Source organism: Limanda limanda, chromosome 3 (genome assembly GCF_963576545.1).
Source record: "Limanda limanda chromosome 3, fLimLim1.1, whole genome shotgun sequence".
NCBI classification, from domain to species: Eukaryota; Metazoa; Chordata; class Actinopteri; order Pleuronectiformes; family Pleuronectidae; genus Limanda; species Limanda limanda.
In genome coordinates, this window is record NC_083638.1 from 25,016,558 (window position 1) to 25,033,634 (window position 17,077).

The 17,077-nt window shown below is 40.8% G+C and overlaps 1 protein-coding gene across 1 annotated transcript; it reads right to left on the reverse strand.

The window, feature by feature from the left end:
- Positions 1–1,423: 1,423 nt before the first annotated feature.
- Positions 1,424–13,887, reverse strand: slc39a13 (solute carrier family 39 member 13). Its single transcript, XM_061068163.1, has 10 exons — positions 13,552–13,887; positions 11,466–11,831; positions 9,133–9,240; positions 8,530–8,672; positions 5,906–6,025; positions 4,578–4,667; positions 3,474–3,524; positions 3,163–3,295; positions 2,961–3,060; positions 1,424–2,371 (listed from the first exon to the last, which is right to left on the reverse strand). The coding sequence occupies exons 2-10, from the start codon at positions 11,791–11,793 to the stop codon at positions 2,296–2,298; spliced, it is 1,149 nt and encodes a 382-aa protein (XP_060924146.1). The 5' UTR covers positions 11,794–11,831; positions 13,552–13,887; the 3' UTR covers positions 1,424–2,295.
- Between the last annotated feature and the right edge of the window lie 3,190 nt (positions 13,888–17,077).

The following is a 17,077-nucleotide window of genomic DNA, read 5'->3' on the forward strand; positions in this document are numbered from 1 at the left end:
AATTGTTAAGGCTGTTTATCTCATGGCTATTAAGTGTCTCCTCAGATTTGATTTGTTTTCTAAATATCAATAATAACATGTTTGAATATAAAGTATAATTTTATAGTGATAGGACAGGAGGAAAACCTAGAGAATTAATCTTGTTGATCTCATCAATTTAACCTTTATTCACGGGGACGAACAAAAGCATTCACTCCCCTGCAGGTCACCTGGTGAACATAGGCCATTAACAACAATAAGTGCTAGAATGGCAATAAGATAGTGAGTGCATTAGTCCCCCTAAACCACATAGATATAGGTTTTTATTTGGATCTGCACCCACATAATCTAATCCCTAAACATGCCTGTTTTTCTCATCAATATCCATTAATTATTCTTTGAAAAATCAACAAAATTATGAAAACCTATCTTACAATGTTAAAGAGAGTGAAAAAAGTTCCTGGATCCGCCCCCTGATCCGAATCAGCACCTACATTGAATGGGTCGTTTAGTTTTGTGCTGATGCGTCCAGTAGCTTTTGCACAATCCTGCAAACAGACACAGAGGAAAACTTGACCACGGCAGCTGTAAAGAAAACTAGACAAACATATAAAACTATAGCTAAAGGGTAATAACTTCACAAGCCCACAGGTAAATAAATGACAAGTTAAACTAATAAATCTCCACCACTATAGCGCCTGTCCTTTCTGAGGGTGGGAGGGGCGCTTGAGCCAATCCCAGCTGACATTGGGTGAGAGGAGGGGGGGCTACATGGTCAGATCGCCAGTGGGACAGAGGGACAATAAGTAAAGACAAACAACAGGTCACATTCACACATGTGGGCAATTTGAGTGCCATATCTGTCATCCACAAGAACATTTGAATCCAGACTCCAGGAATTCCACACTTGTCTTCTTAAACTATGAGGTAGTGTGAACTCAGCTGAGCATCAATGAACAAATTTTCACTCCTGTGTTTGCACTGTTTCCCAATGACTCTCTCCCACTAGCGTGTGCTGAGTGCTTGTTTGTTGTCCTTTTGTGCTGTGACAGAGGAAGGCTCCCACAGACAATAGGCTGCTCACAGGCTGATGACTAAGGAAGGCAACCCGCGGCGGAGTCGTTATGGCAACAGAAGCTTGCCAAACAGACTGTGTAGAAAATTGGACAAGAGTTGAACACACAGTCAATGCCCCCTCCCCTCACTCCCATATGACATTTCGGGCATGGGTTCTCTGCAGTAAAAATATGCTAATGGTGGACAGGTTTTTGTGCGGTGAGGTCAACTCAACCCACTGTGCTGCCTCAGCACCTTAACACAGATCCACCGATCAATACCACGGTTCTACTAATCTCACTAAGATCCATACAAAGCCTGCGTCCCACTTTTTCAAATTACCCTCTAGTACGTTTACATAAAAATAAACAGACTTAGTAAATAAAGATTATAGAGAAATTTACATTTTATTTATTTAGAAGTGGAAACTTTCACCAGGAGTTGAGTCAACAAATATTTGAATGATAAAACATGACGTGAATAAGCCTTTGTGGTTAATAGCTGTTGTTTGTTCCATGACTGTAACAACTACAAGTCAAAACTGGATACTCTACCCAAACGGTAGCAACCTGCAACTTTATGCATCTACTTGAGCCGGTGCAGACTGCTCTGTGTGAGGGCGATACAACTGGAAACTGTACTTTGGTGTAGAGCCGACACTTATGGAACAGCCTGTCCTGACTTTTTGGCACTTCTTTCTTGACAAGACACAGATTATGGCATTGTGGTTCTGGCATAACTCTTATAAAACCCAGTTGCTTGTCTCTTTTCTTTTCAATAAATAGGCAGCAGTTACATCAGAAATCGAGGAAGCACAACAATCTGTTTAAATACTGTTTAAACTATTTAGGGTTCAATTATTTTAAGAAGGAGGTCCAACAACACCCGGTCTGCTGAGCAGGTCCATCCGGTTTACATGTGTAAAGGTGCAAAACAATACGATTGATCGACAATAGAAAATAATTTGGTAACAGACTTCCACACAAACCCTCTGAATTCCCTTGATATTTACGTCTGGCACAGTCTGAAGTGTCTACAAAAATGTCCGGTCAGCACATCGAGGTCGTCCGCTCAGTCATCCATAAAGTGCTGTTCCTTTGTCGACCATTTTGTTGTAGTGTAACATTAAGGTGATATCAAAGCGGTGTAGTGTCTTATACAAAAAGTTTCTACGCATGGGAGGTACCAGATGTGAGGGGTCTGCGGAGAACGGGGTTTCTCTCTAGTGGTGAGATTTAGTCTTTGGTAAGGCCTCCGTGTTCAGTCGACAATCGCAGAAAGCAGAGCCATGACCCCCACGCCACAGCAAATGAGCAGGATCTGCACCAGAGTGTGTCTGAAAAACAAAACAACAAACCGATGAAGCCGTGAAGACTGCAGGACGACAAGCTGGTAAACATGGATGTAACAAATTCAGAAAACAAAAAACAAATCGCCAAAAGATGCCATATTTTACATTTGCTGACACAGCAAATAAATATTGTCTAATTTTGAACTATCCCACGGTCCTTGAACTATCACATGTGAAAATACCCTCTGTCAGAAAAAAACAACAAATGGAAAATTAAAATTCGCTTTCTTCAACATGTTTACCAAAAATACAATGTTTGTACCAAAAAGATTCTGTAAAAGATATAAAATTCTATGTTCCTCAACACAACCTGATTCCATAAGGTGACAAAATGTGAATTTTCAGGTCCTGCATTGGATTCATGTAAGAACATCCAAATTTAGCTGTTAATGATTTATGGAATTTGCTGTTATACTTTACAAAATACATGTTTAAGATCTCTATACCTCATGACTTCATATTGCAGTGAAAATGAACCCAAAGTGCATAAAAATGTGACAGAAGCAAAAACACCTAGAAGCTGCTTGAGGTTCAGAGGGTTAACAACATTCAAGCTGGAAAACATCCAACGTACTTTAGACTGGTCTCCTGCAGCAGGTCAGGCATCACGTTCACCAGGGCGATGTAGAGAAAACCCCCAGAGGTGAAAGGCAAAATCCAGGCTGTGGCATTTTCTAGAAATGGAACAAAACACTTGTGACTGATTCTGGCAACTTCCAAGTGGTCTTTCATTATCAATATTGGGTTTGATTGTATCTTAACTGGTCTCATCTTACCTGTGCCTTTAGGTGACTGAGTGCACAGAGCAAAGCAAGCCCCCAAGACCCCGACCAGCGCTGTGGACAGCTGCATGCGAGCAGCACTCCATCGGTCGAAGCCGGCCCTCAGCAGGATGGCAAAGTCTCCCACCTGCAGATAAACACAACGGGACAGCTCAACCTTCAAAAACGAACTTCCATAGAGGTCCGATTCTATCTACATCCTTTAAATCATGTAAACGGGAAACTCTGAAAGCAAACTTTGCACTTCTATGTTTAGGATACAAATGAAAGACTGTACAATTAAACCAAGACTCGTGTAATCTCACCTCGTGGGGGATTTCGTGGAGCAGGATGGCAAAGGTGGTGAGACACCCAACCTGCAAGAAAAGGCTCATTAACACGGCTTTGTTATAAAGAAATACTACTTTGTCTGACTTAGTACAAAAAAGTTCAAGCTATTTTCATCAGCCCTTCAGAATTACAAACTGTGAACTATAATTTATTCATTTTTAAATCAACCCTACTTTGGACATATCATTTTCGCACAGCATTTTAATGTGGCAGAATCACATTGTGACAACTGTGCATGAGCGTAAACACAACATGCTGGTGAAACGTGTGCATGTTCGAGACATCTAGCGAACTTCCTCTCCGGCGCACTGATCCAGAGTTCATGCTGCTCGCCTTATGTCTCTCCAGCTGGACTCTCTCATTCCCACTGATACAAATACATACAGTAAACTGCTGAAGCGACGCAAACTCAAGTCCCTGCAGTTTAGAGTCAACCTGTTCTGAACAAGCCCAAACCACAATACGACAGGTACTGAACAAACAGAGAGAAAAAGTTTGTTGAGGAGTGTTGACGAAAGCCCTGAGTGGTCCTGTCTGAAAGCAGAATGCTGCCGGAGCGGGTCGACACTCAGACACTGAGTCAGTATTCACGTTGCCAAACACTGCACTCGTGAGGGAGGAGTCGGATGTCCACATACCCCTGATTTATTTTTGTCCTTTGCTTTCATTAATTATTACAGCGCTCCTCTGAGGTCATTGTGCAGCTCTCAAGCTTTGCTTAATATTCAGCCTTTTGTAGGGTCAACAATACGTTTGCATTCACATTCAATTGACATTTTGTTTCAGTCCGCACCTAGAATATACATTTGTTAATCTCCTGCATGGAGGCTATGATTTCACTCAGGTCGTTGGTTTGTTGTTGTTTGTTTTTCAGCACGATTACACAGAAACAATCAACCAGATTCCCATGAAACTTGGTGGAAGGATTGGACATTTCCCAAGAATATATGGATATTGACAAAGGGGCACTTTCACCTTCTTTAACATTGCTGTGTTTTTTTTGGGATTTTTCACAAATTTTCCAGAGAATAATTCATGGGGATTCAGGGGATCTTCTAGTTAGACTTGCTGCTTCTTACCTTTTTGCTCACCAGGAAACTTCCTGCTACGGCCAGTCCGTGAGTGAAGTTGTCAATGCAGTTGGCAAGGAGATTCAGGTATCCACTTGTCTGTGACACACAAAACACAAAGCCTTTGTAACTCACATCATTCTTCATTATTCACAACTAAAACTATGGCGGACTGTAGAATGTGATTATTTATCAGCTAAAACAACACTGGCTGAATCTGAGAAAATGTTCGTCAAAACAGAGAACGTACACTTGTTTAAATATACATCTGATTTCTACTTTAAAGATAGAGTTACCTATTTCTTTGTTGTCTGACCCCATTTAAAAACTGAGGCTGTAAATGATCTGTTCCTCTGAAAAAAACTGAATCTGAGTCAAGTGTAAAAAAGCAAAAACACTCTGAGAAAGCAACTGCTGGTGATGTGTCGTGAATTTCTGGAGCAGTTTTGTTGTTGTTGCTCTGATATGCTCGAGAAGTATTTAAGATGTGCCCCACCTTTCCTTTTGACCAATACGTGTTAAGACAAGCAGAAAAGATTTAAACGCGCCCATGTTGTATCTCTATACACACGGCTGTAGCTTCTCCTCAAAACAGGGGCGGACTGTCTGTCTGACAATAATTCAGCCTGGGAATTTGACTCCCTTTCCAGGCTACATTTTTCACACAAAGCACCAGATCTCTCATTTTGCAGACTAACCCTATTGTTGATGTAACGGTTACCAGAGTAGTAAACAAGTGGGCGGCGCAGTAACTCACTGCCCTCTGCCATCTTTTCAATGACGTCATCTTTATCAAGTTCCACAAGAATCTCCTTCTCTGTTGCCACAACCAAAACAGTAAAAATATGATATTTCCCAAAGGCTTTTATTTGAATTCTACATCAGATTGTCCTGATATTGTCAGTGAGACCCTGAGGAGGTGAACTGTTCAATTAATTTTGTGTATTTTAGTTAATTAATTTGTTACCTCATTAATTCATTCCTGAATTCCCAGACTGAACAAATGTGACGACCCATTTACATGAAGGTCAGTTGTATTCACTCTGAAGCGCTCATAACTAAATGCTGAGAAACAATGTGCGCCGTGAAATCAGTGGGGGCTAGTTCAGGGTGTCAGGAGCTGGGTGCTCTATTTAAAGACAGTTAGTTGTGTTAGTTATGAAAAACCAAATGACTCTTGGAGAAGACTGAGGAAACAAAACATGCGTCTCATTAAATAAACATTACACATCAACAGTTTAACTCCAGTGGTATCTATCTTTACTCATTAGTTCAGTTTTTAAAAACATTTTCTGTCTTTTTTGTTAAGTAGGGGATGTTTTGGTTGTCAGCATTACCTTTATTTTCCCTGATCTTTCCTGCAGACTCTGTTGCTTGGAGGATTTCCATGACTCAGCATGGTTCCCATTTCGGAGTGATACCACTGCTTTTTCACCGAAAACTGAATTAGGCTGTGCCTGCAGAGAAAAGGGAAGAAAAACAAAGCTACAATGAACACTCTATGTGTGCCCTCTCTGCACATTACTATCATCATCAACATTTTTATGAATAATTTGTATGTTCCTACTAACCAGTATCATTTAACATCAGTAACATGCAATTGACTTGGAGGGACACATCTCCCCCAAGGAAACGTGTTGCCCACATTGACCATTTACACTAATCTTCATAAAAACTAATGTGAATGGAAACAATAAACAAGGATTTTATTGTTTCTCCCACTGTGTCACAGGGTTTACCCACCACAAACAGAACAGCTATTGAACAAAATTCTGAGTATTTTCAGAACTTTCCACATGTGGTGTTATAAGCAGTCACTTGTACTTCTGCTTTATTTTCCAAACATTTCAAAACTTCCGAGCCTTAAATTATAACACTGCTCAAAATATTTTTATATGAAATGTATAAAAGGAGACAGATTTGTCTCAGGCCGTCGCCTCCTATTTCCGAGAACAGCCAACTTCCCCGTTCCCTCATACAGAAACCACTTATGTTGCTATTTAAAATGAGTCACATTAAATGAGAGGGAAATAGCCTGCTGTCTTCTGGCCGCTGCAAGGAGATGTCTGCTCTGTGTCTATGATTGAAGCATGCAAAAGTAATAAAGTGTGATGAATTTCCATGGCTATCAATCACCTCCTGCAGTCTGACAGACACTGTCACTGAAAAACACTTTGTTAGGTTTGTTCAATGAGGAAATTAAAATGCAAATTTTGCATTAAGCACAGCAACTTTCTACACATGTAATGTCTGACCAATACAAAATAAATCTTAATAAAGTTACAACCCTAGTATGTATTGCTCAGCGTAGCCTATCCACCCAGTGTGTTTAAACACTGACCCTCTCTGTCTCTGTCCCGGTCTATTGTAGCCTCTGTCTATAAACGGAGTGCTCAGCTCTCCTGTGGACACTGAAATGGCTCAAGCAGCTGCTTCACCTGGCACTAAAAATAGACTCTAGAAGAGGAGCTGAGTCGTGGATTCAAATCTTCTCCCGCACTCCTGTTACAAAAAACAGGAGGGAGGACGAGGCCGTCCCAGCTCCAACTACCGGAGAACAAGACTTCACAAAGAAGCCATGTGTTTGACAAGCATCTCATTCTGATGCATGTTAAACAGACTCATTCAATACTTATTCATGGAAATGGAAATTATTGAATCTAACTGTCCTCTTATAAAATGTGACAGACCCTTCTGTCCTGACATAGCTCTGCTCAAAGTTCCGTTGGATTGACCTGAAAAACATCATTATTTAAATTCTACTAAATGTTAATCTGCCCGATATCAGGAAATGTTATTTAGTTTGAACCTAAAAGTCCTTGTGACTATTTGATGTTGTGCCCTGTGTCTATAGACTCAGGAGAGAGGGGGGGGGTCATTTTGCCCATCCTCTGAGCAATGTCTGAGCACTGGACACGTCCTGCCTGCATGATATCGAAGGATGGCGTGGAAACCCTTGACCTGTGCATAAAAGCTGGCATCTTAGTAACTCTGTTTGTGTTCAAACCTATTCTCTGTAAATTGTTTCTCTACCATTAATTAAATACTTTGATATCATTGAATTGATCACTCAGTCTGTTGGTTTATTTCCTCACCGGGGAATCAAATACAAATTCCCACCACACTAATAATAAAGAAAAACATGAGCAGCTGTTTCCACCTACTACACATTAGACAAATATCTCAGAGCTTAGGCTGTTCAATGAATTCCATCCATGTAATTTATGGTGTTTATAGTTTGAGTTGACTTGTAAAATATGACTGATTGCTTTTTACTGAGAGCTGGATGAGAAGGTTGAAGCTACTCACATGATTGTATGGTTAGTGTGTACAGAGCCAACAGTTGGTCAACATATAGACTGGCATTTGGGGGTGGGGTTGGGGGTGGGGGGTTGGGGAGTTGTAGAAACAAAAACACCTTTTCCTTGAATGAGTCTTTTACTGAGAGACTGCAAGCTCAACTTTGTTTGACAAAGAACAGATCTAATATTCATGAATGAACTATGGAAAATGTCCAAAACATTGGATCCAGACTTTTTCCAGAGTTTGTCTTTCATGCAGCAGGACAATAATCTGAGTCAGACAAGTTTACTATAACAGTAAAATGTACAGAACATTCAGATGAGGGAAATCTAACGCTAAATAAATCAAATGTTCTTATTTCATGTGTTTGTTTAACAAGCAGTCATTGAGTATATTTACCAATATGTCGAACTAGGCCAATTAAAGGAGAATGTGTAGCCTATATGTTGATTGCACAGACGGTCATCTGAAGCTTCAGTCAGCAAAACACTGACAGCACTGAGAGAAGTATGCAACCCAAACACGGAGGGAGTGTGTGTTATGCAAAGCAATGAAATATTTGAAAATCTTGTTCTGACAGGTCTGTGAGCTGCGATACTACTTTGGACAGCAGTGAACAGATTCTCCTCAAACACAACATTACAGCTGGAGCACTTACAGGAGTATTAGAATTCAGGTCCGAGTCTGGAGTGGGATCTTCATGGCTGTCTCGGTCTGGAAACATCTTCTCCAGGACCAGGAACGCCAACAGGCCGACGATTACCCACCAGCCCTGGGTCTTGTAGTGTTTGTGTTTACTACCTGTAGAGTAGCAGATGTTCACAAGACTGAGTGAACAAATACAGCAAGTGACAAGTGAACTACGGCATTATACCAGCATTAAATATGTGAGTGATAGTGCTACAAATAACACTGTCTCTAATAACTAGAACCAAGTTAAAGATTATATAACCAAAACTTCTGTTTCACACTAGTTTATCACATAATATAAGAAAAACATAATCCGTTTACAAACAGTATGATTTTTATTGGATGAAAAGTAATGTATGATTGATATTACACAGCAAACACTCTCCTTAAAAGAGCTTTATGAAATTCCGTGTTTTCTTTGGAAAAGCTGGAAGGCAAAGCGAGGTGGCAGTAATGGTATAACAGCAAACAACCATTCTGGTTTACTTCTGAGTGGGAAGAGTGAGTCAAAGAAACAACACACACTTCAGCTACAAAAGGTGGGGATGGCCTTGGTGCAAAGGAGACCAACCTGAAGAGCCAGAGAGCGCCCACGCCTCAGGAAGAAGGTGAAGAAAAACATCGCCAAGGAGACCACCAATTGCAAAGCTCAACAGCTGCTTGAGCTTCTGGCATCCAGCTGAGAAAACACAAAGGAAGAGTAAATAAACAAGGTAACAGTGTACCGGGATTAATAGAAGAAAGCTGCATTGATTTAATGTGAAGTTTCTTTCTTGCGATCACAACCACTCTTAAGAATTACAGCTCTTAAAGTTTCTTGAAAAAAAACAGAAACATAATGATTGATAATTTCTTTACAAAAAACCTGGATTGAAACATAAGCACTAAAATGTCTTTAAACTGGGAAACTAGCATACACAGTGCTTGGTCACGTATCCCACAGACTTTGATATTCTTGACGAGTTCCCCTGGTATTGCCTAACCTCGGGTTAGGAGTGCACATGAAAGCCGGAGGCCAAAAATAAATCTAAAATGCCACGTTCTTGGGTGGGGCCACTGGAGAGGCCTCAGGATGACCTACAGTAACTGATCCCTGGGGGCTGAAGCTCAGAAGGTGAGAAGATGAATGAGTGTATGTACCAACTATTGGAGGAATTGAAATTGTTTTCACAAAAATATAGAGAATTTCTGCTATGCTCTTGAATTAACATGTATGGTGCTTACATAACGTTTTCTAAATAGGACAATTTAAAGTAAAGTAAATGGATGTTTTAAAGGATCTCTGGGCAGTCTGCTTTCTTTAGAGTCATTCACACTTTGAGGCAAGTCATGCTTCATTCAGAAAAACATGCAATGAAGTTCATGAAGTCAAAACTGTAAATCTGTCAACCACCCATTTAAAGTTGTGCACAATCTAACATTGTGAACCAAGAAGATGGTGCAGCTGGCTCTGTATCTGGCTGACAAAGACCCGGCAGTTCTATTGTAGGGACCCCTGGTTTGTTTTCTCTGGTTCAGGGGGAATGGAGAGCTGGGATTTACTACCGAGCCAGTAAAGAGCTGGAGTTTTTATATACAGCTGTGAGAAATTCGAGAGTTGTGGATGCCAGAGCAGACGGATTTGCCTGTGTGGAGTTCCTATTAAACAGCATTGTGGTAAACTGTGTTGGGTTAATGAGGCGAGATGATTCCCTTTTTTTTTACTTCACTAATCTAGCTGTTTGACATTTACATTGTCTGATTTGTGTTCATGTTGATGTCTCTGTCTTAAAAATACCCTCAATCCACATATTTATTCATACCAAATAAAATATTTATACTAAATAAGGATAGTCATAATAAAACCCTGAGTTGCTCTTTAAAAAAAAGCCCCTAGTGAAAAATATAGCAGTTTGTTTACTAGTACTTTCCATAGAAGAGGTAGTGTTGCCTTGGAGTGTGAGGCCGGGCTTTACCTCAACAAGCACGCCTCTCTATCCCTCTCATTAAACTGACACCACTGCCACAGACACAGTTGTGAATGAGCCTCTAACTTTGTCTGTGAGTGATAATTTTTTAAGTAACTGCAGCTGAAATCACAGCTCAGCCGTAGCCTTTTACTTGTGTGTTGAGTGACAGTGTGGTTGTAAAATCTTGATGTCTGCAGTGCACAAAGTTGCAACTGCCTGGAAGGGACTTCTGGGTAACATAAATGTTTTGATGGGACACATCTCAGTCGCCATTTCATACGTATTCTAGTGTCTGACAACAATAACACAAAAACATTTACATGCGAACTACTGTATTGGGAACAGTATTCAAATATTGTGTTTGAGCACAGAGAGTTGGAGAGAAGTAACCAGGTGACACTAGAAATAATGCAAATAAATATTAAAATTGATGAAGTAGTTTCTTTTGAGGGCTCATGCATCGGTCAGTGAGGTTTATGTTTTGGGACTTTGTTAAGATACACATGTGCTCCGTTGTTCCTTTGCATGCTTCCTTCTAAGGTGGTTGAATACATTTGTTATATTAATCCTGCAAGTGCCGAGCTAACTCTGCTTTGAGAAATATCTGAAGGTGCAAAGCCAAGTGGATTATCGTTCCCAGCTCCTCATCTGCTCACGTGGACATGTTTTTCAAATATGTCACATTTGAAAAAAACTGTTTTTATGATATATGATGTGATTTGTCAAATCAGCACAGCTATGTAGCAAGTGTGAGTTTGTGATCATAGTGTGGAGGATCCATTTTAATAGAGTTTAACAACAGTAAATGGGACATTAAACATCTACAATTTGCCTGAAAGTAGATTATATTTTCAAAATGAAGCAATATTTAAAATCATCGTCTGCTCAGGCGCCTACAGTAGAGTACTGTGCATTCAAAGGCACAGTGTATAGGTTACATATCACCATCTCTTACCTTCAGTTTTGAGGGCTGCTCCAGCCTCGATGGGAATGACAAGCAGGGGGAGAATCCCGCTGAGGCCTACAGCAACAGAGCCCACCAGGGACAGGAGCCAAACATGAGCCTGTTCACTGGCTATGAAGGCTGCTACCGCCTGGAGGCCTGGGAGGTCATCTGTCAAGCTGTGGCCGGGTCCCGCAGCAGTGGCGGTTGCATGAGCCATTGTGGTTTGTGCCATATTCTGTCTGCTTGACGCCCCAGAGGAGGTCAGCATTAGCAGAGTAACCGGGATCAACAGAGCAGCTACAGCCCAGTGGGGCCTTCGACAGCTTCCACCTTCCATCCGTCCCACGGTCCGAAGAGCACTTGCAACCAGTAAAGCTGCAAGAGAAGTAAACAGTCAGAAGGACAGGCCTCTCTTTTACCTTTATAAACAAGGAATGATATTGTTAATAGCATTAGGGAAGTACTACAAGTAATGATCATTTTGAATGATTAACCAGGTCTGCTATTTGGTCAATTAAATGTCAGGAAATTCCAGTCGCAATTTCTTAAAGTCCATGGTGTAATTTATCCTGAATGACATCATTAGATTTATACTGATAATTAAATGTACAAGTAAGATAAGAACTTGCATTTTCTAGTTTAGTTTTGGGCCCCTCCAAAGGGTCACAGGTTCAATTTAGGGTGTCTGAGTCAGTTGCTTGAGTCATTTTCCAGAACCTTTCCAGCCGGCCCTCTAGTTAAATGTCCAAATGTCTGGAGAATTCTCAGCATGCAAGATGAGACACAGAAGAGGATGTCGACTTGGAAAGACTCAGAGATTCCAGAGCTTCTGGTGAAATGAGATAAACATTTCATTTTGTAGAGGAGTTTATTACTTTCCAGCTGCTTTCAGACAGGCACTAAAGTCCCAATGTTTTCCTAAAACTTTCCAAAAAAGAATTTCCACAAATGTCCAAGTCAGCTGCTCCTGACATTTTCCGGAACTTTTTCTGCCAGTCACCTTTTCAGATTTCCAGAAAATAAGCCCATATGAGAAATTCACTCTGAGAAAGTGGGTGTATTGATGGTCTCTCTAATATCTTGGGGATGAAAAATACGAGCAAAACAAGTAGAGGACGCATTATAAGATAGATGAGATTCGAGTGCTTTTGGAGCGATTCCCAATTTCCACAGCAGGTTTTTCTCCTCCTCTGTCCCAGTTTTAACCAGGGGGGGGGGTCACCCTCTCCTCTCTTAATGTTCTGAATATCTTCCGGTTGCTGTGAACTGTCTGACCTGAACAATCTCCTGCTACATTCCTCCTACGTGCACATAACACAAACTCTGGAAAGACTCTGCACATCTTTCGGAGTTCATTTCTGAAAAGGGGCCACAGGACAGACTGCGATCTTCCTGAAGAGTCACAAGCCAAAAAAAGGCTGGAAATCACATATCAAACCTTAAATCTACAATGTGGTATAATTTCTAATTTGCTCTTACGATTTGTAAAATAATCCATCTATTGGATACACTGAGTAAAAAGCACAGCATTTATTCCTGACATGTAAGTGGTAGAATTGAAAGGAAATATTTGAGTACTTGAGAAAATGTCTGCTTCTGTGTTGCAGCTCATGAACTGTGAGAAGTGAGAGTAAAAGATTCAACTGGTTATTGACTCCTAACTTCAGCAGAACTCTTTCAGCATGTTGTTGTTGTTGTTGTTGTTTGCAGGTTTGTTAAATCCCTGGTCCTCATCTTCCTGTGAGGCTCGATGAGCAGGACGGACACACTTCAGAGTTGTGATGTTAAAAATACAGAAACACATTATAACGCAACGGTGTGAACACGAACAAACAACGAGGTTCATCCACGTCACGGAGCTTTTAAGGAACAAGCTCCTGAAGCTGGCCAAAGTCTCGTTGTCAGTGAACTAAAGTTAGCATGCTAACGCTAGCACACGTTAGCTCGGACACATCTACGCAGTGGTTTGAACCCTGCAGACTGCGCAGCTACAGCGAGCATCACTTCCACTAAAAGTTGCTGCTCGGGTCGAAAAACATCGAAGCAGCGTCCCACCGCAACCGAGAGTCTGCTGTTTGTGTTCCCGGTGAAATACCTTGTGGATTCGGCTGTCCTCGCACCGGGGTGTCCCTGCCATCCAGGCGGGCTCGATGAGGGCAGGCGGCGGCGCTGGGCTCCTCCACACTCCGCTGCTCAGGGCTGAGATCACCCGCCGACTGCAGCGCCCACCCCGGCTTCTCCAAACAGCCACGTCCACAGCTCCATCCCGGAGGAAAGCCCTGGATCAGAGGGGGGAGGAGGAGGAGGAGGACGGATCCGCCCAGACTCACACTTATGGAAGTTTCGGAAGTTTCTGCCCCGAGGACTCAGAAAGTGAACAAACACACACACACCAAAGAGCTGGATCCGTGTGAAGAGATGCTTCTTAGTGATTGTTTTTTCTTTGCATCTCTTTCAATAAAAGAGAAAAAATGTAGACTATCAACACTATGAACTTATTGATCCACTTCATTAAAGAGATAGTTCACCCAAAAATGAAAATTCAGAGAAGTGTTTGAGTCCACAAACCGCTTTTGGAGTTTCAGGGGTGAACAGCGTTTCAGCCAAATCCAATACAATTAAAGTAAATGGTGACTGTTTCTTCAAATGTAAAAGAAAAAAACAGAATAAACATAAAGCGCCTCCGTACTGCTCCTGTGGTGTCTGTCATGGAAATTATTAATCTAACTGTCCTCTTATAAAAATGTAACAGACCCTTCTGTCCTGACATCGCTATGCTCAAAGTTCAGTTGGATTGACCTGAAAAACATCATTATATAAATTCTGCTTAATGTTTGCATCTGCCTGATATCAGGAAATGTTAGTTAGTTTGAACCTAAACGTCCTTGTGACTATTTGATGTTTTCTGCCCAGTGTCTATAGACTCAGGAGAGATTCAAATTCAAGTTGAAACAAGGTCATATACAGCAAATGTTGTCTGTGATCCACGTTCATTTGTTGCTCCAGAGGAGGATAACAGGGTAACATATTGGATTGTATTGGATTTGGCTGCAGCACTGCTTACCTCTTACAACCTCACCCCCCCTCCATTGGCACAGTGGTGAGAAGATAAGTGAATTTTTTCCTTTTTATGGTGAACTATCCCTGTAAAAGTTCAGTCTGACAGGGTGAGTGAGGGGGGTATTCAGCTGCAGTATTCAACTACACCACTAGATGTCACTAAAGTCTACACCCTGAACCTTTAATGTAGTTCATGTATATATTTAATACACAGACGCAATCCACATTTTGATCCATGTGTACTGTTGTCATCATATTCTATATTGTTGTCAGACAGGAGTATGTCCCTGTCATGTTACAGATATCAGAATTAACTCACAGAAGTGTTTTTTCCCGAGATGTTTATACTCTTTAACATACACAAATTGATGCACGGGCCTGTATTTTTGTCAAAGCAATATTTTCCTATTGTGATGTAATGATGCTCTGAACACTTCATCTCTAGTAGAACACCCAAGGTTCATCTGTAACTTCTCCTACTAAACTGCCTGACCACCAGGTGGTGTATGTGACAGGAGTTAACTGCTTGATTTACAGTCTCAAGTTTGCCCTGACAGCAGCCCCAAAAAGTTACGTTATTATTTCACCAAAGCAAATTACATGTCAACCCCTGCCGGAGCATTATCTGCACTTTAAACTGTGTTTAGAGGACATGTATAGTCAATAACTCAGCCATCTTTAGGACTTCTGCTCCATCCTCTTTTTGATTATACTTTGACTCAGTTGTTAAAGAGATTGAATAATATGGGTCTATATTCTGAGGTATATTTACCATCATAATAATGAATAACATCAATTGGCTTAAATGTTGAAGAATGATGACGACCAGCTTTAACACCTGTCAAAAACACGTTGGTGGATTCAAACTGACTGTGCAATCAGGGGCTTAACTCATTTATATTAATACAAGATATAATGATATACTTATATAATATAAGTATGACATAAAGTCTAACCACTCTTTAACCGTTCTCAGATTCCTAAAAATAGACTGACCAACTCGGACATGCATTCGCAGCAGAGTGAGATGTAACGATAACAAAGAAAAACATGATTAATATCAGTAATGAGTCATCTTCATCTGACTTGAGCAATATATAAAAAAGAGGAACTTGGATGTTTACAGAACAAAGGCACATACAGTCCTTATAGCCTTATATGGGTAAATGTATGTGTTTGTGTGTGTAGTTTGGGAATGAAGTTATAAAAAAAAGTTACATTCAAATGTTATTTAACAGATTCAAACAGCAGATTACATACTTTACTATATACTTTAAAGTTCCTCATGTCATGTCGCGCGTGTGTGTGTGTGTGTGTGAGCCTGTCTGTGTGCCTTGTGATTCACCTTTGTCTAATAATACCAACAGCCCAGTCTGATAGTTGAACCTTGTGGAGTCCAGAGAAAATGAGGAATCAGGAATAAGAAGTGAGAGGAGCTGGATGTCCCCTCGCATGCATGTGGAGCCTCCGTTCCATGTCATTGTGAAACACACGACGGCCACTGAAACCTCTGGTGACTATCAGCCAGGAAACCTGGTCCCTCTCTGTGGACTGTCCACCCAACGTCGCTTGTGAAACATGGGAAAAAAGGGTTTGAGGGTTTTAGATACAAATTTATGCTGAATTGTTTGTGAAGATGCAAAGGCCGTCCAAAATTTCATGTTGAAGGGATGGCTGGTAGCTTACACTGTTTTGAGTCCCACAAGGTAGACTGCATACATCATCTATAAGTCTTTCATGTTTTTATCAAATTAAATACAAATTTAGCTCATTGCTTGAATTATTATACAGAAATTATGCATCAGATCATATCACATGAAAATCTAAATAAAGTCAAGCTCACTTTGTTTCTTAACTTTTTAGGTCACGAAACAAACAATTACACAAAGCAGATTACATTGACTTCTGACAACTATTTTCCATGCGTACATACATCAGACATTTCCAACTGTGCTGGGACTTTGCACCCTCTTTGACCAAATTCAAAAATAAAGGAGCTGTCCTTGATGCTTGATATTTGTTGTCTCAGGGGTACCACCACTGATCGGACTGTTCCAAAAATCAGTTTGTCACATTCAAATTGATGCCTCAGTTTAACTGTCACTACATTCTGAAAGTACAAATAAACAACAATGGCATTCAGTAGAGCATAAACCTCCCCCAAGGCCCAACAGTTCCCTTGTTTAACCACATTTAAACACACTAGATCCAGATTTTTATTGTTATCTGCCCCAAATTCTGCACACACTCCTAGATATCAGTCCCATAAACATGTCGGGTTTTTTTGCATTAAAAGGTACAGTGTGTAAGATTTAGGTGAAATGGATCTATTGTTAGAAATTGAGTATAAAATAATCCTAGTGTGTTTTCTTTACCCTAAAACGGGTCCTTTATTTTAAATGCTTTATATTGACATCGGGAGCGGGTCCTGTCTACGGAGGCAGCCATGTTTTTTACAGAAGTCCAAACGGGACAAACCAAACACCTTTTGAGTATTTATGATAACTGAAGGCTACCACAAGTTCTCTTTCATGTCTAGAAGGGGCGGGTAAGGTTATTGG